The following is a 25137-nucleotide window of genomic DNA, read 5'->3' as shown; positions in this document are numbered from 1 at the left end:
GGCTCGATCCCTGGGTCAGGAAGATCCCCTAGAGAAGGAAATGACAATCCACTCCAGGGAAATATACTTGCTAGGGAAATCCCATGGACAGAGGAGCCTAGTGGGCTACAGTCCATGGGGTCGCAAAAGAGCTGGACACGAAGAGCAACTAAACCACCGAATGTGATAGCCAATCCACAGAGATCAGGCCTTGCCAAAACTGCATGTTATATAAAAGGCCTGGAAAGGCAGTATCTTGTAATCTGTTTCGCCACTGGCCATTTCATTTTAAAGTTTCTTTGAGCCACCGATCACTATTTTCAGAATCCTTGATAGGTTTCAGGCTCTTTGTGTCACAAATGGAATGGCTTTTTGCCATCCTTTTAAGCTTCATAATGATGGAGGGAAGTAGAGCCACAAGCTCAGTGATGCCATTATTAGCTTAATTAAAGGTTTGGACACAAATAGCAGATGAGGACTCAAGAAGCAACTTCACATGTCCAAATACCATGGAGAAAAAAATTTACTGTTCCTATGAATCTATTTCAAAGCTAGTAAAGGTTCAAATAAGACCTAAACGTTGCCTTGTCAAATCCATTTCTCAACATAAATGCCATGTAAAATCACACAATGAATCACTCAAACCCTTTTTACATGGGAGTTAGAAAAAGAAGCATTTAAACTACTCTAGGGATACATTTATTTTCCTTGCCTAAGTATTAACACAAATAAATGGAGGAGTTACATGTAATCCCTAAAAGTAGATAGGCAGAAATTACCAACCATGCTATGACTTTTTAACTAAGCATTTTATTTAATCACACCTGCATAAAAGGACAATTTAAAGGGTACAATTTTTTTTTTAATTTGAGATACAAAATACTGTTCCTAATATTTTAAAGCAAACTTTATCCAGTGCTGTATACGCAAACAAATGTTTTGGTTTGGGGAATGTTTTGGTGGGGATTTTTTGTTTGGTGGGTGCTGTTTTCTTCAGAGTTGTCGCTAGAAGTCACTAAACACTTTAACCAATACCACCATTTCTAAAAAATATTTTGTTCCACATATCTGGCAACTTTTGCAAAGTCTGTTTATAAACTATGTCTTTTCTGTGTACAAATAACATTAAACTAAGAAAATGTGCATATACTCATAGGCCAAAAACAGTATAACGAATGGGCTAAATAGTAAGATTCTTTTTGGTTTGTATTAACTCTCACTGGTGGTTCCACATCCCAGAACTGCCATGGTCTCTCCTGCATTCCATCAGAGTCTGATCAATGAGATCTATTTCTCTGGTAAGCATTCTTTAGAAAGAATAAATCAGACTTAGTCAAAGACAGAATTTTTATAACTACAAGCCATAATGGCCAGTTTGATGTAATTTGCATTATCATGTTATCACTATCGTGAATTTAAAAGGTACAATCCATTTAGAAAATGAATCCCTTTGCCAACCATTCAAGTTTAAAATAAAACCAACACTTCTTCACATACAAACATAAAGGTGGCAAGATACAAGGTCTCAACTTATCAAAGAAAAATGAAATGCCCATAAGACCAACAGGAAATGTATCTCAAATACTTAATAGTTAACGTTTATAATGAAGTTTAATCAAGTGAAATTAATAGCACCACTTATGAAAAAGTAAAAGCAGAAAACAAATATAAATATAAATATAAATATATTCGTACCAAAAGTCAAAGATTCAAATATCAAGTTGTTTTCACCAGTCAGTAATAGTCTAGTCTGCCAAATACTAGGCCAAATGGGTGATGTCATGGAACTGCCTGTAACATCCTCTCATTCCAACTTCACCCATAAATCAGGAGAAAATGATTTAAATGTCAACCTCTGCTTTTAGGCTCTGTATAGTTCAACTACCTCTAAAAGCACCCCATTTCTTACTATATACTATAGTAAGTATATAGTATAAGTAATATATAGTATTTCTTACTATAGCCCTCACAAAGGCTAAGCAAAAACAAGAAAGCAGTATCATTCAGTTGCCCACCAGCCAAATATAAATAACCTCTATTAACATTTTGATGTATTGAAATGGTTACCTGCTAAAGCTTTTCCTTCAAACATTCTCTTTTATTCTCCCTCTCTTCCTTCTCTTTACCTCCCTCCTAAACATTTCAGCACTGAGTTATCCAGATAACCATCATACCCTCACCACAAGAAAACACCTTTCGGAAGGAGCAGGGTACACTGGTGGTCTTGAAGACGATCCCTTCAGCTCTCTGGTGAAGACCCCGCGCAGCCCTGCTCCTGCACACAGGGCCCTGCCCGCCTCTGCTGGCCTCGTGGAAGCCGCTTCCAGTGTGCCGCCCACACACCACCACTTACTGTGCCGGGCATGTGGCTTCTCTCGTTCTTCCCATTCTGAGAGCTGCCGTTCTTGAGTTTCTTTTTCTTTTTGGCTGTTTCTTTGTGCTCTTTCTGTTTGTTTTGCACTTCGATGAGAACAGAAATAAAGCTGTTCTTCACTTCTTTCTCAAACTCCAGTTCGTCTCGCAGGGCCAGCTGCTGCACCAGCTCTTCAGAGTACTCCTTGATGGCCGTCTCGATTTCTTCCAGCAGCTCATTTAATTCACATACTGACAGCCTTTTCACCCCTGTGACCGAAAAGCAAAGCAGAGCGGACACTAAGACCAAGGCAGCACAGCAAAGTGTTTCTCGCCAAAGAGCAAAAACATCATATTCTGAGCAATTAAACTGTTTGTGATGGTCTCAGACTCCTCAGACTCCTGGTGGGCAGGTCTGAGTAGAGGTAGGTGGGGAAAGTTATTTCGCAAATGGCTGAGAAGAAAAGTATAACAATTTTTTACTTGTCTAAAATCAATGGTTCCATGAACAGTACTTTAGTCAAGACTTAATAAGCTTGTGCAAGGAAAAGAACATGAAAGCAGAGAAAGAGTACAGGAAATCCCTGTACTGAAAAGAAATTACAAGCCATTGAGCAGGGTTCTGGGGCACTCCTGAAGAGAGGAAAAGTCCATTTGAAAGAATTAAGCTAAATACATACTTAAACACACACGTGCCAGCGTGTGAATTTTACTGAAAATTGGGAAGATGAAGGGCAGACGATTCCCTGAAGACCCTTTTCAGGTTTTTCTCAGCACTTCCCTTTATTCTAAGGAAATACTAGAGAAGTAGGACATTGTTGAAACCGTACCACCCAGCACCTCAGAATATGACTGTATTTGGAGACAGCATCTTGAAAGAGATAATGAAGTTAAAATTAAGCCATTAGGGTGGGCCCTAATCCAGTGTGACTGATGCCCTTAAAAATGAGAAGATGAGGACACAGATACACCACAGGAAAGTCCAGGTGAGGACAGAGGAAGAGGCCTCAGAAGAAATCAGACCTGCTAACACCTCAGTCTCAGACTTCTACCCTCCAGAACTAGCAAGAAGCAAATTTCTGTGGTTTAAGCCACCCAGCCTGTGGTATTTTGCTATAGCAGCCCAAGTGGACAGGATTCAAAGGTATGTATGACACAGTCCCTAAGCAAAGATAAACAAATGCCCTGAGTACCACCAGGGGGAGTGAGGAGGGGAAGAGTATGCAACCCAGCCTGTGAGAACCAAAGGTCCTGAAGGTGGTCACGCTATATGGCTGAGGTACACGAAAGCACAGACAGCACCAACTTAAGTAAGGTTTCTTACTCTCTTCATAACTGCTAGTGCTAGACCTCTTAAGAGTTTGAATTTCCTGGGAAAGCATTGAAAGCCGATCTGACTGGGTAGGCGTTTCATCATCTTCTGGGTCTGGTGATTCCTGCATCATTTCTTCAATTTCTTCAATCACCTTCCAAAATATACAAACCATTGTTAGTCAAATACACATAGGTAAAACGGTCCATCTGTAACACAGTGCTCATCTGCAGCACCCAGAGTAGAAGTCCCCTAATTCTATATTAACCAGCAGTGCGCAGGAGCTGGTGTTCTGAATAATCAAAGGTTTGTAAGAGTACACGAGGTTTATCAAAAAAAAAAATTATAATATACTAAACACAAAAGTAAACAGCACATGATTTAAGACACTCATCACACATCAGTTGGCCCTATCAGATCTTGTAATCTCTGAGAAAGTGAAAGTGAAAGTGAAGTCACTCAGTCGTGTCCAACTCTTTGCAACCCCATAGCCTACCAGGATCCTCCGTCCATGGGATTTTCCAGGCAAGAGTACTGGAGTGGATTGCCATTTCCTTCTCCAGGGGATCTTCCTGACCCAGGGATCGAACCCCAGTCTCCTGCATTGTAAGCAGACACTTTACCATCTGAGCCATCGGGGAAGTCCAAAGTGCTACTAAAAATACATGCATAGGACTTCCCTGGTGGTTCTGTGGTTAAGAATCCACCTGCCAATGCAGGGGATATGTGTTCAATCCCTGGTCTGGGAAGATCTCACATGATGAGGGGCAACAAAGCCCATGCACCACCACTACTGAGCCTGAACTCCAGAGTCTGATCCGCAACAAGAGAAGTCACCACAACGAGAAGCCCAAGTGCCACAACTTGAGAGTAACCCCCACTCACCACAGCTAGAGAAGGTCAACACACAGCAATGAAGACCCAGAGCAGCCATGAATAAATAAATATTAAACACACACACACACGCATAACCTACTTAAGACATGCCAGAAGTGGATCACAGTTATAGTTAAAAGAAAGCAAGTGACAGAGAATTTACCATATGCCACATCCAAGTACTCAATCTAAAGCTATTTAATAAAATTGACATAAAATTTATAAAATACAACAGTGTAAAAATCTTTACACATAAAGCAAGAAATTCTTGCTTTGGCAGGAAAGTTATCCTTTAACAACAGAAAAAGAATTTCATATATTAATTCAAGAGAAGATAAAGGGATATTTAGGGACTTCCCTGAGGGTCTAGTGGTTAGGACTCCATGCTTCCATGCAAGGGGCAAGGGTTCGATCCCTGGTTGAGGAACTAAGATCCTGCATGCCACGTGGCCAAAAAAAAGTTTGCCATTAAAAAAAAAAAAACAAACTTATGGTTACCAAGGGGAAGGGAGGTAGGTAGGATAAATTAATAGTGTGGAATTAACAGATGCACAGTATCATATATATAAACAAGATTCACTATATAGCACGGGGAACTATATTCAATATATTTATTATATATTATAATATATACACTACAATAAGTTATTACAAATCTAAACAATAAAGATATATACATATATTATGTATAAACAAATCACTTTGCTGTATATCTGAAACTAGCACAATATTGTAAATCAACTAGACTTCAATAAAAATAAATTTAAAAAAAAACTGACCTAAGAGTTTTAAAAAAAACAGTTAGGGAAAAAATACAATATGAAGCAAGTTTAACCCTTTTAGCACCAAGGAAAAATAGAAGCAAACCTGAAGAAGTGGGGATTACACTAATTTAGTAATAAGAGTTTCCAAAACAGGCATTTTTAAACACAAAAACAAGACACTGAAAGAGGCAAAGAATCTGTTCCTGTCAGTCAAAAACAGGGACGGCTTGGTTTTCAGGCACAGAACCGAGGAGGCGATGAACTCTCAGGGTCACGCCTCTCCCCAGAGTTATCAGGGTCTTCCTGCACTCAGTCGTCTAACTTATCAGCCTGCTTTTTAAGCACCACACTCTCTTCAAGCCTAGGATGATCCAACCACAAATATGATAAAGGAGTGTCAAGATAACACATTTTTAACGTATCCCTCCCAATCTTGTCGTCATACATCTCTTTACTGACCTCATCTTTCCAACCTAAAAATACAGAACTCAAGTTTCAGCAGCCGTGGAACATGATTTCAGGAAGAAGTTCTTGCACCATAGTTTGACAATACAACAGAAGTGGGAAGAGTATTCAGAAAATGAGAAACCTGATTCAACAGGTTTTAAATGAATACAGGGTTGACATTATTAGAGCATTCCACAGGAATAATGCTCACTTCTTTCCTGGGTATACAATAAGGACTTCTAATAAGTGCTAATGACTTCTCCATAGGTTTTAGAGAAACTAGGTAATTTCTGCACAGATATAGTTTTCCCATGTCTGCTCAAATCTAAAGAAAGAGGAAAAATTATAGTATTTTTCTGATTCCAGTGGAAGCAACAGGCTTCTTTTAAAATAACCTGCTATACTGTTTTAACAATGCTTATCTTGGAAAACTGCATATATTGAAAGATGTTCCCAACTAACATAATCCATCTGCTTCGGATTACATATACTTTCTTCTTTCCTCAGAAGCTGTTAAGCCTCTATTACCAGAAAACACAGGGAAAGTAAGTCATTTCCAACAACTCGTCACTTAATGGCCACACTAAGAAATGGTTTTGCAGCCGAGGTTCCCTTTCCTTGATGGAGGGGACTCTCCTTTGTACCTGGTCTGCAGTGAAGAGGGGCTCATCGTTGACGCAGGAGACGATGATTGAATGCATATCCAGCTGTTCTCTCAGCTCCTCATCATCTGACGTATCAAAGAGCAAGCTGTCACTCATCTAAAGACAAAAATGACCCACTGTTAAAAGCAGGGCCTTTTGATCACGACAAAGTCAAAGTGTCTGGGTCCAGAGGGCTGCCGAGGGAAGCATCTGCTAAGAGGTTCAAAAGGCAGACCTCGTTACAGTTACTCTGTACCAGGCAGTATGTGAGGTACATTGCACAGCCACCTCAGACAGAAAGGAGAGGAATGCAGAATAAACATGAAACTGCTAGGGGGCTGCATACATTCCCTTTTGCCCAAACGGACATATACTTCGCTGTTTATTTCATGGAGAAGAGGGTCCAGAACTATGAAAATATATGGTATCCTACAGCAATTTGTAGGGAATTATAGCAAAGGGGGTGGGGGGACAGACAGGGTTAGCAGCAAATGTTAATGATCTAATAGGAAGATTGGTATATGTCAAATTCCACAGAAAACAAAGTTTGTTACTTGCAGACTAACTTCTAATACAGTGAAAGATAAGCAATCAAATTCTTGGCAGAAGGTAACTGTCTACAAGGGTCATACTTAGCCCTTCCAGTAGAATCCTCTCTTCTTCCAAAAACAAGTTTCCAGCTTCCAAAAATATCTTTAACTCCAACTATCCTGGAGATTTTCCCTTTGCCTCACTACCATTTTTCTCCCCACTCTGTGCCCCAGGACACTGACCTTTATGGACACATCAAAGGATACTCTTGACTTTCGATTTCCTAGTGGCCTAACACACTAGCAGATACTAGCAGGAGCTAGAAGTTGGGGCGGGGGGCAGGGGAGACGTCTGGGCATGTATTCTGCTGTCTCGGTCCCCACCAGACTCCCAAGGCTGTGGCACCTGTCGAGCTGGCCTCGCCTGCATGGCTACTCGCCACAGGCCCTGGTAACTTGTCCCTCTCCTGACCTCTCTTCATGCCTAAGGCTCATGCTAAAGGGCTGCTTGCTGTTGCCATCCCCAGGGTATCTCACCATGTCTAGCTCAGTGTCCTCTAACCTGCCCACGCCAATATCAACAGTCCCTATAATAATGGCCTCGAGTTTACTAACTGTAAAGGCCTAATGTGGAAAACCCAGAAGCTTAAAATGGACAACTGATCATCTATCTATCATCTAGCCATCATGACATGACCATCCAGACGATGAATAAAACTGAAATTAGAACTCTATTTGTCAGAAGGAGTGGAAACTGAGTTCTCAGAGAACAGATGGGCAAGGAATTATGTAAAAAGCCACCATGTATTTTTTATTTTATTATTTACTTTTGGCTACCCTGGGTCTCCATGGCTACACACGGGCTTTCTCTAGTTGCAGCAAGCAGGGACTCCTCTCTAGTTGCGGTGTGTGGGCTTCTCATTGCAGTGGCTTCTCTTGTTACAGAGCACAAGCTCTAGAGAGAGGGCCCCCATAGTTGCGGAGAATGGGCTCAGCTGGTCCACAGCATGTGGAATCTTCCCAGACCAGGGATCAAACCTGTGGCCACTGCATTGGCAGGCAGATTCTTAACCACTGGACCACCAGGGAAGTCCACAATCATGTATTTCTAACAGATAGAATATAATTTAAAAAGATTGTATTTTACTTGGGAAAATTATTTTTATATATATACACATAAGTACATACATATGCATATATATAATTGTATATATGTGTGTGTGTGTATATATATTATATATATATAAAATTGACACAGTTGGATGGATGTAGGTCCCTACTACCTTGGTAGTTTCTCACAGGTCTCACATTTAATGGTAAACACACACCCGAGTAAAAACAACCTGCAGGTGAGAAATACAAGGGAAAACACCGCCAGTGTGCCGCCTCTCATACCATTAGGCTGGGGGAGGAGCCACCGCAGCCCTCCAGCTCTATCTACCCCACATACAGCAAGGCCACGCTGCACTGCAGGGACGACACACCTCCTCGGTGGATTTCTCACTGAACCATCAGGCTGGGAAGTTCTCAAAGAATTCACCTCTCATGTAACCTTTCTCAGAAAGCTACTCCAGAACGTGCTTCATTAAAACCAGGAGGAAAACCAAAAAGGAAGCAGACACTGAATCCAACCCAACAAAGAGGTGAAGGGAGTTCTTGTAATGACAGTGAAGTAAAGATCCCAGAATGATGGCTATAGAGCTCAACTAGACAGTAACCAGTTCAGATTAGAATTGTTACTGCAGAAGGCATCAAGAACAACACAGGAGAAAGAAAAAAGAGACTGATAGGTTGCCCAGGGTGTTTCATTTACTAAAGTGAGCTTTATGGCTCTACTGAGGTTGAATTAGTGAGCTAATGATAACCTAAATTAACCACCAAAAGGCAATTATTATGACCCGAAGGAAAAAAAATTACAAGAGAAACGCCATCATAAAATGTACTTAAATGTGAACATTTAAATAGTCAATACAAATGATGAAGATGCAATGAAATATTTTGGCATAATTATATTGGGAAGATGAGGGAAAACCAAAGTTTTTGTGAGGGTTATGGTTGGAGGGAGGGATGACTCTGAGACTGCTAAACTCTCATCCTCTGGGTTGAAAGTCAATGGATAAAGTCTAAAGTTGAAGAATAAAATTAAGTAAAATGACAGGAGAATGTTATCTGCTAGAAGAAACAGCTGAAGTAGCTGAAACTGGCTGCTACCGGTAAGTGGAAATCAAGGATACGGTAAGTAGCGGAGAGACTGCTTTTTCATGTTAAGTTCTGTAGCTTTAGCTTACTTTTTTAAACTAAGTTATCCTGTTAATAAGAAAGGAGAAAGGTCAAGAGATCTGGATCTTGATGAGAGAGGATGTTTAATTTCAAGATTGTAGAAGTAGAGATGAAATGGGCCACGTAAGGATGTACGATGATGTAGAGTAAACCTAAGAATTACATTCACTGATCCTAAAATCTCAACACTCTCCTCCCCTCAAATGACAGTTCTATGTTGTAACTTGAGGACTATAGTTCTGTCTTATTTTTTCCCCTTAATAGACAAGTGAAAGTTTTAAAATTACTCCTAAGGAACACATTATTATCTTCTATTTCTACTCTTGAATATACAAAGATGCATTAAACAAAGTCTCTGTTTCTAAAGAAACACACATGGCAGGAGGAAGAATATGGCTCAGGAGATGTTCCTAAGGCAAAACAATTTAGAAGCATTCTATCACATAAGCATGATCAAGAATGGCACTGGATTTAGAACAGGTTTGCAGCTACTGCCAAAACACATGAGTGATACCAATAAGCCATTAGAATAAATTTCCATGACAACAGAAATAATAATCCCAGACCATCTTTCCAGAGAGGGAGCCAAGCCCATTCCCCACAGAGATGGCATATGCTAAGGGCTGGAATCCCTTTTGGGCTTTGAAAACTAACCTTGGCTGTCATGGGTATCATTCTTCACGCTCCCATTAGGCATCAATGTGCCTTCGCTTTGCCAAGCATTCCCATCACTCCTTTCTGTGCCAGGTTTAGATACAGAGCCGTGGTTCTGTTTCCCTGTACGAAAGAGAAGCTGCCTCAAATGGAAAAAATGTGTCCCTGTAAGAATTTGGAACGTACCAGTTGCCTTCCTCTAGAAAAGACCAATCACATTTAGAAGTGTCCCATCCTGAACATCAATTTAAAAAAAAAAAATTAAAAACTGAAATCTAGGGAGCTGTAGTTTCCTGTTTGTCTCATCCTAATGCAAAAGAAATCTCTTTCCCCTTTGTCAAAAAAAATTTCATACAGACCCTGTTTTACAGTTGAAATAATCTAAAGAATGGTTTCAAAAGGTAAATTTTGCATAATTCAGTTATGGAAATAATAGAGCACACAGGTGGCAACTTCCCAGGTTAAAAAAAATTAATTATGTGCTACCTAATAGAATAACATGGTTTCTTCCTACATAGTTCCTTGCTGTGCATTTGTTCTTCAGGAAATTAATATGTGCTACTCATTCCCAAGAACTAGACTTCTCATCTTAGTTGTATTCATCACCTGCGTGATCATGTGAAGATAGACAGATGTTAAGACTTCCTTGGTGGTCCAATGGTTAAAAATCCGATTGCCAATGCAGAAGACACAAGTTCAATCCTTGGTCTGGGAAGATCCGACATGCCATGGGGCAACTAAGCCCGAGTGCCCTAGGGCCTGTATTCCGCAACAAGAAAAGCCACCGCAATGAGAAGTCCTCGACCTGCAACTAGAGAACAGTCCCCACTTGCCGCAACTAGAGAAAGCCCAATGTCAGCAACAAAGACACAGTGCAGACAAAAATGAATAAAATTAATTTTTAAAAAAGATACTCAGATGTGAGATGATCATTTGTCCATTTTAACCTGCTGAGTTCTCCAGGTGAGCTTTTACAATGAGCATGAGTACTAAACTCCAGGTCACTACTAATCACTATCTTTGATTATGCCATTGCTCTGGCATTGAAAACAGTCAAAAGGCAGATAAAGGGAGTGACACCCCAAGAGGTAACCAAAGAACAATATTCAGTAAAACTGGATTAGAGTGTCCTGTTCATGTGACTAAAGTACTTCTGCTTGAAACTATGAAAAGACCTCCTCGACCATTTTTTATTATGTCAAACAAAAAAGTACTCATTGGCTGGCTATTGTGGATTCAGCACTATGTTAAGTAACATAGAAAACAGTTTTAAAAACTTTCCACCATGGTCTCTGACCCTATAGTCTTACTGATGAGATTATTCATTTGTTCACTCAACAAACACTTGTCTTAGTTCTCACTATGTGCCAGGCACCGTGCTAGTTACTGAGAAGACACATACAAAGATATCTACCAGGAAGTTATAATCTAATGACAGATCCACAAACATAATTATTAAGAGACACCAATGATGATTTAAGACACAGATCAAGTGCTGTGAGGACCAGCACCCAGGAGACTTGGGGGTCAAACTCTGTGGGACATGTAAGTCCTTTACGATTTTCACACCCTGACAAGTGTGACCGATATCCACAGAGAGGATTGCATTTTCCTTCCTTGCTGGGATTTAGTCTGTGGCTGAATGACCATCTGTCAGAGACACTGTAAACGGGGATTCCCCCTAAGTGAGAGGTTGGATTAAGTGTCCTTTAAAGTCCCTTCCAACTCTAAAATTATATAATTCCATGAGATCAGCAAAGGCTAAAACAGTAATAGGGAGCTTCAGAGAGGAAGGGAAACTTGAAGTAAGCCCAGAATGATAGCTAAGATCCAAATAAACAGAAGACAGAGGAGAAGATATTTTGCTTTATTCCTGCCCCTAAATGTATGTCAGGCCAGCCTGCAAAACAGCTTAAGGAGATTAATAACTGGAACAAATAAATCCTGTATGTACTAGAATACAAAGAAATATAGTCAGAATCCTATATTTTACTAGAAATAGTAGGCAGCAAGCTTTTCTGAATCACATTTTTAAGAAAATCATTTCAGAAAACATTAACAATACTATTTAAAATACAGTCCTACTGCATTATACTCCCAGAAATACAGTCCTACTGCATTATACTCCCAGAAATTACACAAATACACTTAATGAAATATAGAGCATGCCAAAAGACCTGGCATGAATTCACACTGCTATTTGATGAACAATTTAAATAGTCCGGCCCTGAAACTTCCACTTGACCTCCTTTCTCATCAGTGTTAAACCACACTGTGATTTTCCACTTAAAGCAATTCTCTTCCCTTTTCTGTCCCCTTTGCTGTCCTTCCACCTGTGCTCACACTCCTTACTCAAGGTGCCTTCACTTTACAATTTCAAAACATACATAGCAGCCTCCAACAGTTAGCCAAGAACACATCAAAAAGCCAAGACTTGAAATGTCTTTTAAAGGTTCTCCAACATTCAAACATGTTACATCCAGCATTAAATTCATCCGAAAGTTAACTCTCTGTAGACACTCCAGAATCCTCCATATATTAAATCAAAGCCTAAGGTTTTTATCAAGTATTCTCAATGTATCAAAGTTACGTTATTTAAGCTAGGAAAAAAAAATGCTGATCATTGCCGTTCATACACAGGTGATGAAAATTTATCTAAACATAAAAAAGTTAAGTGTGTGCTAGGGAAGAACTGGAGGGAAATGTTAGCAAGTGGACAGTAGCAAAAACCAAGATGGCAAAAGAAGACTACTTCACTTGCCATAAGCTTGGAAATAAGAAGCAACTCAATGAATTGTGGTTAGATAGAAATGCTATTTTTTAGTTCCATTATCAGAATCAATTATTCAGAAACTATTGGTGCAAATCCTAACTTACCCCTTTTTCTGAGAGATTCAGAGTAAGCAAATGCAAGGTCCTAGTATGGGATGATTTCCAGTCTACAGGCATTACATTTCCGTAATTATCTGTCAGGGCATTCCAAATCCTTAAAAAAAAAAAAAAACAAAAAAACTACAATCAATGAAAGTTAACATTCTATCACTATTAAATACATCTAGTACTACAGTGAAAGAGAGAACAAAAAATATCACAGCAAAAAAAAAAAAAAAACAGGAGGCCGATTGTTTCTCAGAAAAGCATCAACAAACCAGAGCCTCCTAAGTAAGACTAAAGGAAAACCCAACCGTTGGGCTGACAAGGCCTAAGAGAAGACGACATGGAACAGAAAACTCACAAAGTCAATGGCTAACATTTGCACTGTCTTGTGTGCCAGGTATTACCTAAACCGTTTACATACATTCTAAGCAATTTACTGAATTAGCTCATTCAATCCTCAAAAAGAGTACCATGAAGAACCATTATTATCCCCATTTTACAGATTAGGAAACTAAAGCACAGGAAAGTTAAGTTGTGTTTCCCAAGCCAAAACAGGTAGTAAATACACTGTGCTTTATAATTATTTTTCTTTTGTAACTTCCAAACATATAGACTATTCCACAGAGTGAATAATCGCTCTTTAACCAATGAGAAAGAATTTCCAGGAGAAGGAATTCAGCCTCAATATGAGACTAGGGCTTAATATCTAATTTTTAGTGTAAGACTAAGATAAGATGAAAAGGGAAAGAAAGGAAGTTCACGATAAAATACACAGATTATACCCAATGCAATTACTCTTCCTTACTAACAAACAGAATTTTGGGGAGGCAACAGAGTAAAATGAAAAGAGCACTTGACTAGATTCAGAAAACAGACTCTTATCTCCATTCATCCCCAATCAGTCTCTGACCATGTACTTTAACTTCTGCAGCTATTAGCTGCTCTTTTTCAAACAAGAAGCTTGGATAAGGATGGCTGACATTTCTTCCAGCTCTACTGCTCGAAGCATTCATTCAAATGAGTTATATTGATGAAAGTTCCAAACCACACCAAAATAAGGACTGCAAACCAATTTCATGACCAAAATTCAGTTTCAGTCCCAAAGTAATAACCAGCACTTTTTAAAAAGGCATTATATGAAAAAAAGAGTTCAGAAATATAAATGAAATTAAATTTAATTAGTGTAAGTAAAGTTGAACATTACACAAATAAGCTATTTAATGGTCAGAGATACACGCATACAAGTCATAAAAAATAAGCTAACATTTTTAACAAGTATCTAAATGTGAATAAGCCACTAAAAAATTGGGTGGGTTTTTTTCTAAGTGTGTAAGATACTAGGATACAAAAATAAGACCACTTGGGTTATAAAAATAAGAATGCAGCTTCAAAACAGAGAAACAACATACTGATTTAATGAACTGGAATTTGGTGCTAAAGAGAAGCAATGGGACCACAACTGCCAAAAACAAAAAATCCCCAAATGACATTTGGCTGTTGAATGCATATTAGCCTCCATGAATATGTGAACACAAAAAGCTCAAGAAAACTGGCTCATTTACCCAGCAAATCTCTCATATGCATGGTTCATTCCTATCCTCCTCTCTGCTGGAATCCTCATTTCCTCTAATGCCAATATGCTCAAACTGGAAACACTCTGAGTTGCTAAACTTGCTGGCCCACCTCGTCCTGGGTAGAAGATTTTCAAATACTAAATGATTGACCATACACCTAACCCTGGTCAGGAACCACTAGGATAGTCTAGTAGGTGAAGACAGTCCAGAGTTTTTGAGGTTTGTTTTGTCTGCTGTTTGTTCCTTCTTAATTGAGGCCATAATAAAAGGACAAGTGGAGCGGAAGATTTCATGTAGAATAATTGACTGTGGGTGAATTTGATCTCCCAAGAAAATGAAGGACAAGTCACAGTCCTCTATCTTCACCAAGGCCAGAACATTTGTGGTTGAAAGGACACAAGGCCGGGTTAACTCAAAGATTTCTAGAATACTCCAATCAAGACAGGAACTGCCTTCATCCTTATCATAAAGCATTACAGCCAGTCATAAACAACTAGCAAGGCAGCTCTTTTCCAAAGGAGGGTAAAGTCTCCCTGACATTCACTCCCTCACTAGACCTTTCTAAAGTAAAACTTTAGCCAATAAGCACAATCTGTATGTAACCAAAACTAAAACTGGGACTCAGAAAAGAATAAAGTGCTCTAAGGCAGGGCCCTAACTGAGTGAAAGAATTCTCAACTCTCTCTAGTGAAAGGAACAGGAATGAACTCTATCAAGCAATGGAGAGCATGTTTATGCCACAGAACAGGGACCATGAGAGTGGTAGGCAACTCCTGCTTAGAAAAGATTGATTTCTTATACATTCCCAAATTAAGCAACATGCAGTACCACCAATGTAATATCTACGAAAAATCATTATCAAGAATAACAAAAGCTGTTTTGTATCAACCTAAGATTTAAGCAAAGGCTAAAATACACTCCTTTTCAGACAGTACAGGTGAATGAAAAATAGGGAACCTTATCTGTGTACAAACTACTAATTCATTTTGATGTTACTCTTGATAAACCCAAATATATAATAAATATGTTTTTAAAATCCAGAGTAGGTCCTGAGTCTAGTGATTCCGAGTATATAAATCTATGCATAACACTATCTTCTCTTTGGGAACAGACTGTTTAAAATGTCTTTTGCCACTGACTGCAGGCTCAGTTGTGTCCAACTCTGTGATCCTATGGATAGTAGCCCACCAGGCTCCTCTGTCCATGGGATTCTTCAGGCAAGAATACCGGAATGAGTTGCCATTTCCTACTCCAGGGGATCCTCCCAACACAGGGATCAAACCTGTGTCTCTTGCACTGGCAGGGGATTCTTCACTTCTGTGAGCCACCTGGGAAGCGTGCATATCTGTGTGTATAAGATCCAATCATAAACTCTTCCTTCTATGCTGGGGCAGAACACTGTACAGAGGTACCAATGAAAAGATGTGATCTCTAAACAGAGACGGCCCTGAACCACTGCCAGCTAAGCCACTGGCCTCCATTCCCAACTCCCTCTTCCTGATAAATCTTCTGATTCACAGAGGAAAGAAAACCATCAAATGACAAGCCCCTTCCTTTGCCCATGGAGCCTTCTCTCAAGCATTCTTTGTTGTTCAGTCGCTCAATCATTCAGTCCGACTCTTTGTGACCTCAGGGACTGCAGCACAACAGGCTTCCCTGTCCTTCACCATCTCCCAGAGTTTCCTCAAACTCATGTCCATTGAATCCGTGATGCCATCCAACCATCTCATCCCTTTTCCTCCTGCCTTCAATCTTTTCCAGCATCAGGGTCTTTTCCAGTGAGTTGGCTCTTCACATCAGGTGGCCAAAGTATTGGAGCTTCAGCTGAAGCATTCTTCCCTAACCTCTAATCTCTCCATCCCATCAATGCTCTGAAAATCCATCCCTACCCACAATCTCAGTGTTTACTCCATAATTTTACCCTCAGGCTCTCCTCTCCCCCTACATTACAATATTGTCAAATCCCTCACTCTCATTTCTTTCAGTACCTTTTGGAGGAAAACTATGATGCATAACAACCCTTATTTAACTAAATTATAACTGGGGCTCTGGGAGGTTAAATAATCTCTGTCCCTCCATTCTCCTAGCTGTCATAAATCCCGGTGAATTTCTGACCACCGCCCTGTAATAATTACCTGTTTATGCACCGATCTCCCTACCAGACTAGGTGATCTTTCCTATTAATAACCAGATCTTTTCCTTTTTGCCTCTGTGGGGACTCGCACTCAACCTGAGCTCTCAGATGAAGCCAATAATCTCCTGTGGCATAAAGGCTGCTTCAACGTCAGTACCTTTGCATGCACTGTATCGGTGAGCTAGAATACTAGTAACCTTTCTTCACCTGCCAGGCAAACTCCCACTCATCCATCAGGATCCAGTTTTCTCTATGAAATCTTTCTTCACACACACATACACAAAATCTCCTGTATTTTGCACATGTATCAGAGCGTTTGTAACATCCGTAAAATGTTTGTTTACAAATCTAGCTTCCACCCTGGGTTGCGCTCTGCTTGACAGTGGCAAAGTCCAGTCACCTTGGTACTCCCACTGTGAAGCAGCAAGTAGCAGGCGCTTAATAAATTGTAGTTGAGCGAATGAATGGCTACACATGTGCCCGAGGAAGTACTATCTGCAACTATGAGGCTCAGTACAAGACTCCTCTCTAAACCAAACCAGAGGTTGGCTTCCAGGAAGCAGGAGGAGGCTTAAGGGCTCGTAGAGGGGCAGGAGAACACGAGATTTAAATTCCCAGGCGCGCAGAGGCCACAAGCCCCAAGGAAGGAGGAGAACAGGGAGGGGCGGGACTCCAGAGTTGGAGGCGGAAGGAGAGAGCCGGGAGGAGCCTGCGGTCGGAGTCCCGCCAAGGCTGCTGACCCTGGGCCAGTGGGCAGGGCGAGGGGCTGGACGAGGGGCAGGGGAGGCTCCCGCCCGCTCCCGGCCTGGGCCCGCACTCACTCGTCCCCCTGCAGGAGGCTGCACTCGGTGATGGGCCGCACAGCCGCCCTCGGGGGCTCGGCACCCGGACCCGAGGGGCGGAAACACAGGCTCAGCTTCTCCTCCAAGTGGCAGGCCAGCGCCGGGAAGCCGTCGCCACCCCCGCCCGGCCCTGCTCCGGCCTCGGGGCTCGCGTTACAGTTCTCTTGGTCCTGGAGGCTCCGGGCCGGCTCCTGGAACTCATAGAAATCCTGCCAGTCCCCGTCCGCCGCCATCGCCGCCCGGTGCCGTCGCGCGCCCCGCCCCGCCGTCGGGCCCCGCCCCCGGAGCACCGCCCAGCCCGAGGCCCCGCCCCCGCCCGCTCTTGGCAGCTCGGACCTGGCCTGCTGCCTTCTAGCCCCGAGGTCTTCCCTTTTCCCCGGTCTTAGATTTCTGAGTTGAGCGCGGGTCCCGACTGAACGGAAAACCTTAACTGCGTTGAATCACTCACTTCTTATAGCCTTTGCAATCCCATGGACTGCAGCATGCCAGGCTTCCCTGTCCATCACCAACTCCCAGAACTTGCTTAAACTCATTGTCCATCGAGTCGGTGATGCCATCCAGCCATCTCATCCTCTGTCGTCCTCTTCTCCTCCTGCCCTCAATCTTTCCCAGCATCATGGTCTTTTCCAATGAGTCGGTTCTTTGCATCAGGTGGCCAAAGTACTGGAGTTTCAGCTTCAACATCAGTCCTTCCAATGAATATTCAGGACTGATCTCCTTTAGGATGGACTGGTTGGATCTCCTTGCAGTCCAAGGGACTCTCAAGAGTCTTCTCCAACACCACAGTTCAAAAGCATCAATTCTTCTGGCCTAAGTATGGCTTAAATAAAGAATTTCTTTAAACTTGCACCCAGTGTCGGATTATTCCCCAAGTCAATTTCCCCCAGGGTAACCTGGCTGCTCTGGTAACTTTCCAAACAGAAAAACAGCCACAGTCACTTGGAAATGCTTAAATGGTACCAAAATTCATTCCACAAATATTTTACGTGCCCCATGTGCAAAGCACATGCTAGACCCTCTGCAACATACAGAGATGAATAATTAGGCAAGTTAATATTTGCAAAGCACTTGGAACAGGGACTGACAGTAAGTACCAAATGTGTATGTTATGTAACTAATACATAACTGCTCCCTATTGGGGCTTACAGTGTAGTTAGAGTGATAAAACTGGAGAGCATTCATACCAAAAAGTATAACTAGGAGTAAAGTGTTACTGTTTAATGTATACTGAGTTTGTTTTGCAAGAGGAAGAGTACTGGATATGGTTGCTCAAGAATATAAACGTACTTAATACCACTGAACTGTATACTTAATATGGTTAAGATGGTAGTTTCATGTTATGTATATTTTACCACCAAAAAAAATTTAGGAGAAAAGGTATAATTCTGAGGGAGCATGAATATGCAGACAATAAATACCTAGGAGTTGATAGACGCTGTCTTTGGACTGTAGTCATCAAATAACTTCATTTAGGAACATAATTGGATCATAAAAGATGAATTCCTATTCTGAAAAATAAATACAAAATTAATAATAGAAAATAAGATTTTCCCAGTATGCTCTGTTCATTTCTTGACAACATGGAAACCTACCCTGAAGAATACATGTTAATATCAAAATTTCCTATTTACCTTTCCAATGGATTTTGTCTCATATTTCAATGATTTGTCTCATATTTAACAAAATACTTTTATGAATCAAACCTAAGGAACTGATGATAAAGGCAATATCACTACCTTCCCATTTCCTTTGAAATCATGAAGGGAGCCGATATTGAGCTCTACATAGCCAAGAGCTAGAACTGATTACTCAATAGTTTACAGCTTTGGGGTTAATGAGAAAACATTAGCTCAGCTGACATTCATCTATTTGAATACTACTCAGAAGTGATGCACTAAATGTAAAAATTGGTCTTTCTCTAGGTGTTGGGCTACTCAGTTATGAGAAACTATAGAATTGACTCAAACTCTCCTAATCATGTACATAGCTAAGGCAAAAAAATATTTTTCTTGACCTGTATCTCCATTTGCCTGTGTGACCTGTATACGTGTGTTAGTGGAAATAAAATTTACTTACTCTTAGGACCCAAAGGTAACACACAAATTTTTCATATGCTTGCAAATAAACTGCTATTAGGTTAGCTTTAATGGTCTCAATTTTATTTTAGTCAAGATTTCCACATATGACGCTTTTTACTTTTAATTAAATGCAAATTATCTAGTATCACCCCAGACTCTTTAAATGTGCTCAGTTGCTCAGTTGTGTCTGACTCTTTGCGACCCCATGCATGCACTGTATAGCCCACCAGGCTCCTCTGTCCGTGGCAGAAGCAAGATATGAATCACTTTTCTTAATTAATTTATACTAGCACATCTATAGTATATTGTCACCCTGCTTATTTAACTTATATGCAGAGTACATCATGCGAAATGCCAGGCTGGATGAAGCACAAGCTGGAATCAAGATGGCAGGAAGAAATATCAGTAACCTCAGATACGCATATGACACTACCCTTATGGCAGAAAGCAAAGAAGAACTAAAGAGCCTCTTGGTGAAAGTGAAAGAGGAGATGAAAAAGTTGGCTTAACACTCAACATTCAGAAAACTAAGATCATGGCATTCAGTCCCATCACTTCACACAAATAGATGGGGAAACAATGGAAACAGTGACAGACTTTATTTTGGGGGGCTCCAAAATCACTGCAGATGGTGACTGCAACCATGAAATTAAAAGATGCTTGCTCTTGGAAGAAAAGCTATGACCAAACCTAGACAACATATTAAAAAGCAGAGACATTACTTTACCAGCAAAGGTCCGCAGTAGTCATGCATGGATGTGAGAGTTGGACTATAAAGAAAGCCGAGCACCGAAGAATTGATGATTTTGAACTATGGTGTTGGAGAAGACTCTTGACAGTCCCTTGGACTGCAAGGAGATCCAACCAGTCCATCCTAAAGGAGATCAGTCCTGAATATTCATTGGAAGGACTGATGTTGAAGCTGAAACTCCAATACTTTGGCCACCTGATGCGAAGAACCGACTCATTGGAAAAGACCCTGATGCTGGGAAAAATTGAAGGCGGAAGGAGAAGGGAACGACAGAGGATGAGATGGTTGGACGGCATCACCGACGCAATGGACATGAGTTTAAGTAAGTTCTGGGAGTTGGTGATGGACAGGGAAGCCTGGCGTGCTGCAGTCCATGGGGTCACAAAGAGCGGATACGACTGAGTGACTGAACTGACTGACACAGTAATCTCTTGGCACTCAACACACTCTGTGAAGGTGCTTCCCAAAAATGTGCCTAGGAGAAAACTGTGCTATTTAATGGGGAAAGCAATGAGACAGGAAAGAAACTATAGTATGGAACAAAATGTGAATCTTGGTGCTTCTGAAGATTTACATAATGACTGCACACATGAAAGAGTAACAACAGAAACGTTTAAATGGTGAAATGTTCACAGCCAGGTGAAATGATAAAGTAGCGGTACTTCAACGTCTTCCACATACCTCTCTCCCCCTGGGGTACTTGGGGGCTGCACAGAGCTCCACAGCTTCAAGGACATCCAGCAGGAGTCTGCACTTCACCCGTTGTGGCCTCATTTCCTTATGCCTGCTCTTTCCTCTAGTCAGGTTTACAGAACCAGGTTTGTTTTGCCTGATGGGCAGCAAGCGAAATCTCTGAGACAGTAGGAAACAAAGAATTTACTCACAAGGCAGTCAAAGTAGAGAGAGAACCAGTTCAAACCTGCTTCCTGAAGGCAAGGGGCTCTGGGTGTTAATGACATAAAGACTAAGGGAGCAGGGTGGTCTGAGGTGTGGAGGGTGTGATTGAAAAAGGATGTGGTAAATCTGCACAGGTGTAACTAAGCTCTGGCCCCTGCATGTAGAAAAGCAGAGGTGCTTAATACTATCTGAGGATGGAGGTTTTAGCCCTCCAACATCAAAAGGTCACCCAGCAAACTCGGCATGCCTAGGTGGATGGTCCTATCCAGTCTAAACCAGCTCAGCTTGAGCTAGACACACCTGATACCAATTCCTAGAAAACAACTTGGAAAACGTCTTACTGTTTGGGTTACATGCAGCTCAGAGGACCTGCGAGTCTCTTGAACAACAAGTAAAATGACCTTGATTATAGCAAAGGCAGGTTACAGGTGAAATGGATTTAACTATGATTACGCAGTTTCACCATTCCCTAAACCTCCCCACTTAATAATTCCTGAGAGTAACCTTAGTCCATTTTCCAGCAATTCTTCCACCAGCTAAATTCTAGCTTCCCAGGACAGACACAGATCTGGGAAAAACCACAGGCTTCCTGCCAGTTTCACCAGTTTAGTTCACGCCATCAACACTCAAAGGTTTCCAATTAAGAAGAGCCCCCACAATTCATTGTCTCTCACATGACCTAATTCTATTCATTTGTCTACTTAAATCTATTTCAGGCTTTTATTTTCTATAAAGCAGATGAATACCAACATGTGTAAACATTGTTGCTCACGCCATGTATTAAGAACAGTTAGTCTATAGAATTAATTTTCAACACTTGATGCAAAATTAGATAATACAGAGTAACTTTTAAAGAGAACTTCATGGCACGGGTATTACATTCAGGTTAATCATTCAAGATGGAAAAAGTTACTTCTCTTGTTTGACAACGCATTTACATTTTTCACAGGTATATGACGATGAAAAGTAAAGAAAAATGGAAACGAAGATTATTCAACATATAGACCACCTAAGGGTGTAATTAATCAGAAAACATAAGAACTGCAAAAGGAACAAGTGATTTAACACAGGATCAGAAAATACCTTGTTCAAGTTTCACATGTAGCAAATGCTGAAGGCATTGCAAAGCAAGAGTAAGACAAGGAGAATGGACATGAGTGAAAATTTCTTGAGAAAACCTAAGCTTATTGCTAAATTTATTCAATGACAGGTTAAAAAAGAAAACAGCTGACAGAAAGAATTGAGCAATCCATATGTTGACTCAAGAATTTAAGGAAATGTGGCCAAAAAAACGAAAGGGTGAGTTGTTTCACTTTGTCTCTGTTAAAAAAAAAAATCGAGAAACTTTTGAGTAACCAATATTTACAATGTAGGGTTTATTAGTAAAAAATATTTAATTCTATTTACTCATGTTTATTAGTAATGACTCTTCAATTTTAATGATCAGATTAGAGTTTTGATCAGGCAGCACTTGATCAGGGATCCACAGAAGCAGAGCTACATCACCAAGAGAAGGAGCCTAGGTGACTGGCCATGGCCACACTCTTACAAGGTTATCAAAGTAACTGAATAGGAAAGACATTGCCAAGTATGCATTTGGTTGTGTTCTGGTAATCAAACACTGGCCTCAGGCAATTAATGGAACCACCTATTAGTTGTGGTTAGTTAGCTAACATGACAGTTGCAGGGCCTTCCCAGATGGCGCTGTGGTAAAGAATACAGCTGCCAAGGCAGGAGATGTAAGAGACACAGCCTGGATCCCTGGGTCAGGAAGATCCCCTGGAGTAGGAAATGGCAACCCACTCCAGTATTCTCGCCTGGAAAATTCCACGGACAAAGGAGCTTGGCGGGCTACACAGTCCGTGGGGTCGCGAAGAGTCAGACTGAAAGAGCACACAACACAGCACATGTCAGTTCTGACAACTGCCAGCACCCCAAGAACATTCTAAGCTGCCTAAACTCTCTGCTTTGAAATGTTTAATTTTCTCATCCAAAGTTAAGACCATGCAGAGTTGAATATACCACATTTTATCTATTTTTTTTGTAATTTTGCAGACTTGCCGTACTCTGAGCACAGACACATCTTAGGCTGCTGCAGCCCTCTCTGTTAGCTCTTTTCTATGGCTGTCAGCGCTCCATGTCCTCACTATGTCTTATGATGGAACAAAGAATGAGGAGGGGAAACTCTTCCTCCCACGAACAAGAGGAAGAGGCTACATGTGGGTCTTAAAATTTCTAGAAGAATATTCTTGCCTCCTCTAGGACATTGAGTAAAAAAAATATGAACAAAAGAACTATAACAAAGAGGGCATAATATATTCTCTATATTTCCTCTCTTTCAGAAAATTGTGATCTTGGTTGTTCCACATCAACATTAATCTGTAGCTTTCCCACAGGAAAACTGGTCCTAACCTTGATCAATCAAGGTGACATTTTTGTGCAAAGGCAACGCTGAGTGTGGTACCTGTGTCACTGGGGTCCTTGTATGTATTCCAATACCTTTGTCTCCCAGAGCCTATCTCACCTATATTTAATGAGCCCTTTATTCTGAATTGTTTGTCTCATTACTAACCAAGATCTCTCAGGCCTAAAAAGGTCTCAAAACTAATCCATTGTGGCAGAAAGCAGATGGGGGGTACCCAAGGCATGGGATGGTTTGGGGTAGGAGAATTAACTGCAGAAGGACAGGAGGAAAACTCCTGGAGTAATGGAAATACTCTATAACTTGACCATCATGGTGACTATGTAGGTGTATACATTTATCAACAGTAAGCTTAAAACAAGTCCATTTTACTGCATGTAAATTATAACTCTGTAAATACAGGTTAAGGTGTGGCTTTATAGCCAAAAAATGGAAACAACCTAAATGTGCACGGACAGATGAATTGATAAGCAAAACCACATGCATAATGGAATATTATTCAGTTTTAAAAAGGAATGACACATGCTACAACACGGATGAACATTGACAACATTATACTAAGTGGAGCCAGACACAAAAGGATAAATACCATATGCAGCCAGGCTGCAGCAATACGTGAACCGTGAACTTCCAGATGTTCAAGGTGGTTTTAGAAAAGACAGAGGAACCAGAGATCAAATTGCCAACATCCAATGGATCATCAAAAAAGCAAGAGACTTCGAGAAAGACATCTATTTCTGCTTTATTGACTATGCCAAAGCCTTTGACTGTGTGGATCACATTAAACTGTGGAAAATTCTGAAAGAGATGGGAATACCAGACCACCTGACCTGCCTCTTGAGAAACCTGTATGCAGGTCAGGAAGCAACAGTTAGAACTAGACATGGAACAACAGACTAGTTCCAAATAGGAAAAGGAGTATATCAAGGCTGTATATTGTCACCCTGCTTATTTAACTTACATGCAGAGTACATCATGAGAAACGCTGAGCTGGAGGAAGAACAAGCTGGAAGATTGCCGGGAGACATATCAATAACCTCAGATATGCAGATGACACCACCCTTATGGCAGAAAGTGAAGAAGAACTAAAGAGCCTCTTGATGAAAGTGAAAGAGGAGAGTGAAAAAGTTGGCTTAAAGCTCAACGTTCAGAAAACTAAGATCATGGCAGCCAGTCCCATCACTTTATGACAGATAGATGGGGAGACAGTGGAAACAGTGGCTGGCTTTATTTTTCTGGGCTCCAAAATCACTGCAGATGGTGATTGTAGCAATGAAATTAAAAGATGCTTTCTCCTTGGAAGGAAAGTTATGACCAACCTAGACAGCATATTAAAAAGCAGAGACATTACTTTGCCAACAAAGGTCCGTCTAGTCAAGGCTATGGTTTTTCCAGTGGTCATGTATGGATGTGAGAGTTGGATGGTGAAGAAAGCTGAGCGCCGCAAAATTGATGCTTTTGAAGTGTGGTGTTGGAGAAGACTCTTGAGAGTCCCTTGGACTGCAAGGAGATCCAACCAGTCCATCCTATAGGAGATCAGTCCTGGATGTTCATTGGAAGGACTGATGTTGAAGCTGAAACTCCGATACTTTGGCCACCTCATGCGAAGAGCTAACTCGTTGGAAAAGACCCTGATGCTGGGAAAGATTGAGAGCAGGAGGAGAAGGGGACGACAGAGGATGAGATGGCTGGATGGCATCATTGACTCGATGGACATGGGTTTG

General features: G+C 41.0%; 1 protein-coding gene across 2 annotated transcripts in view; it reads right to left on the bottom strand.

Annotated features, from left to right (window-relative positions):
• The window catches only part of FEZ2 (fasciculation and elongation protein zeta 2), a 42642-nt gene extending 25118 nt beyond the window's left edge, over window positions 1-17524 (bottom strand). For both annotated transcript variants that reach the window (XM_081596248.1, XM_081596249.1), the window contains exons 1-5: window positions 17245-17524; window positions 12716-12824; window positions 6375-6491; window positions 3656-3797; window positions 2333-2601 (exon numbers count right to left, since the gene is read on the bottom strand). In XM_081596248.1, the coding sequence (XP_081452374.1) occupies window positions 2333-2601; window positions 3656-3797; window positions 6375-6491; window positions 12716-12824; window positions 17245-17498 (891 nt within the window). In that variant the 5' untranslated portion in view covers window positions 17499-17524. The remainder of the gene's footprint in view (window positions 1-2332; window positions 2602-3655; window positions 3798-6374; window positions 6492-12715; window positions 12825-17244) is intronic.
• Window positions 17525-25137: the final 7613 nt, after the last annotated feature.

Source organism: Giraffa tippelskirchi, chromosome 4, assembly GCF_054371585.1.
Source record: "Giraffa tippelskirchi isolate mGirTip1 chromosome 4, T2T-mGirTip1v1.2.pri, whole genome shotgun sequence".
NCBI classification, from domain to species: domain Eukaryota; kingdom Metazoa; phylum Chordata; class Mammalia; order Artiodactyla; family Giraffidae; genus Giraffa; species Giraffa tippelskirchi.
Note: the sequence above shows the minus strand (reverse complement) of the source record. Positions and strands in the feature narration are given on the sequence as shown.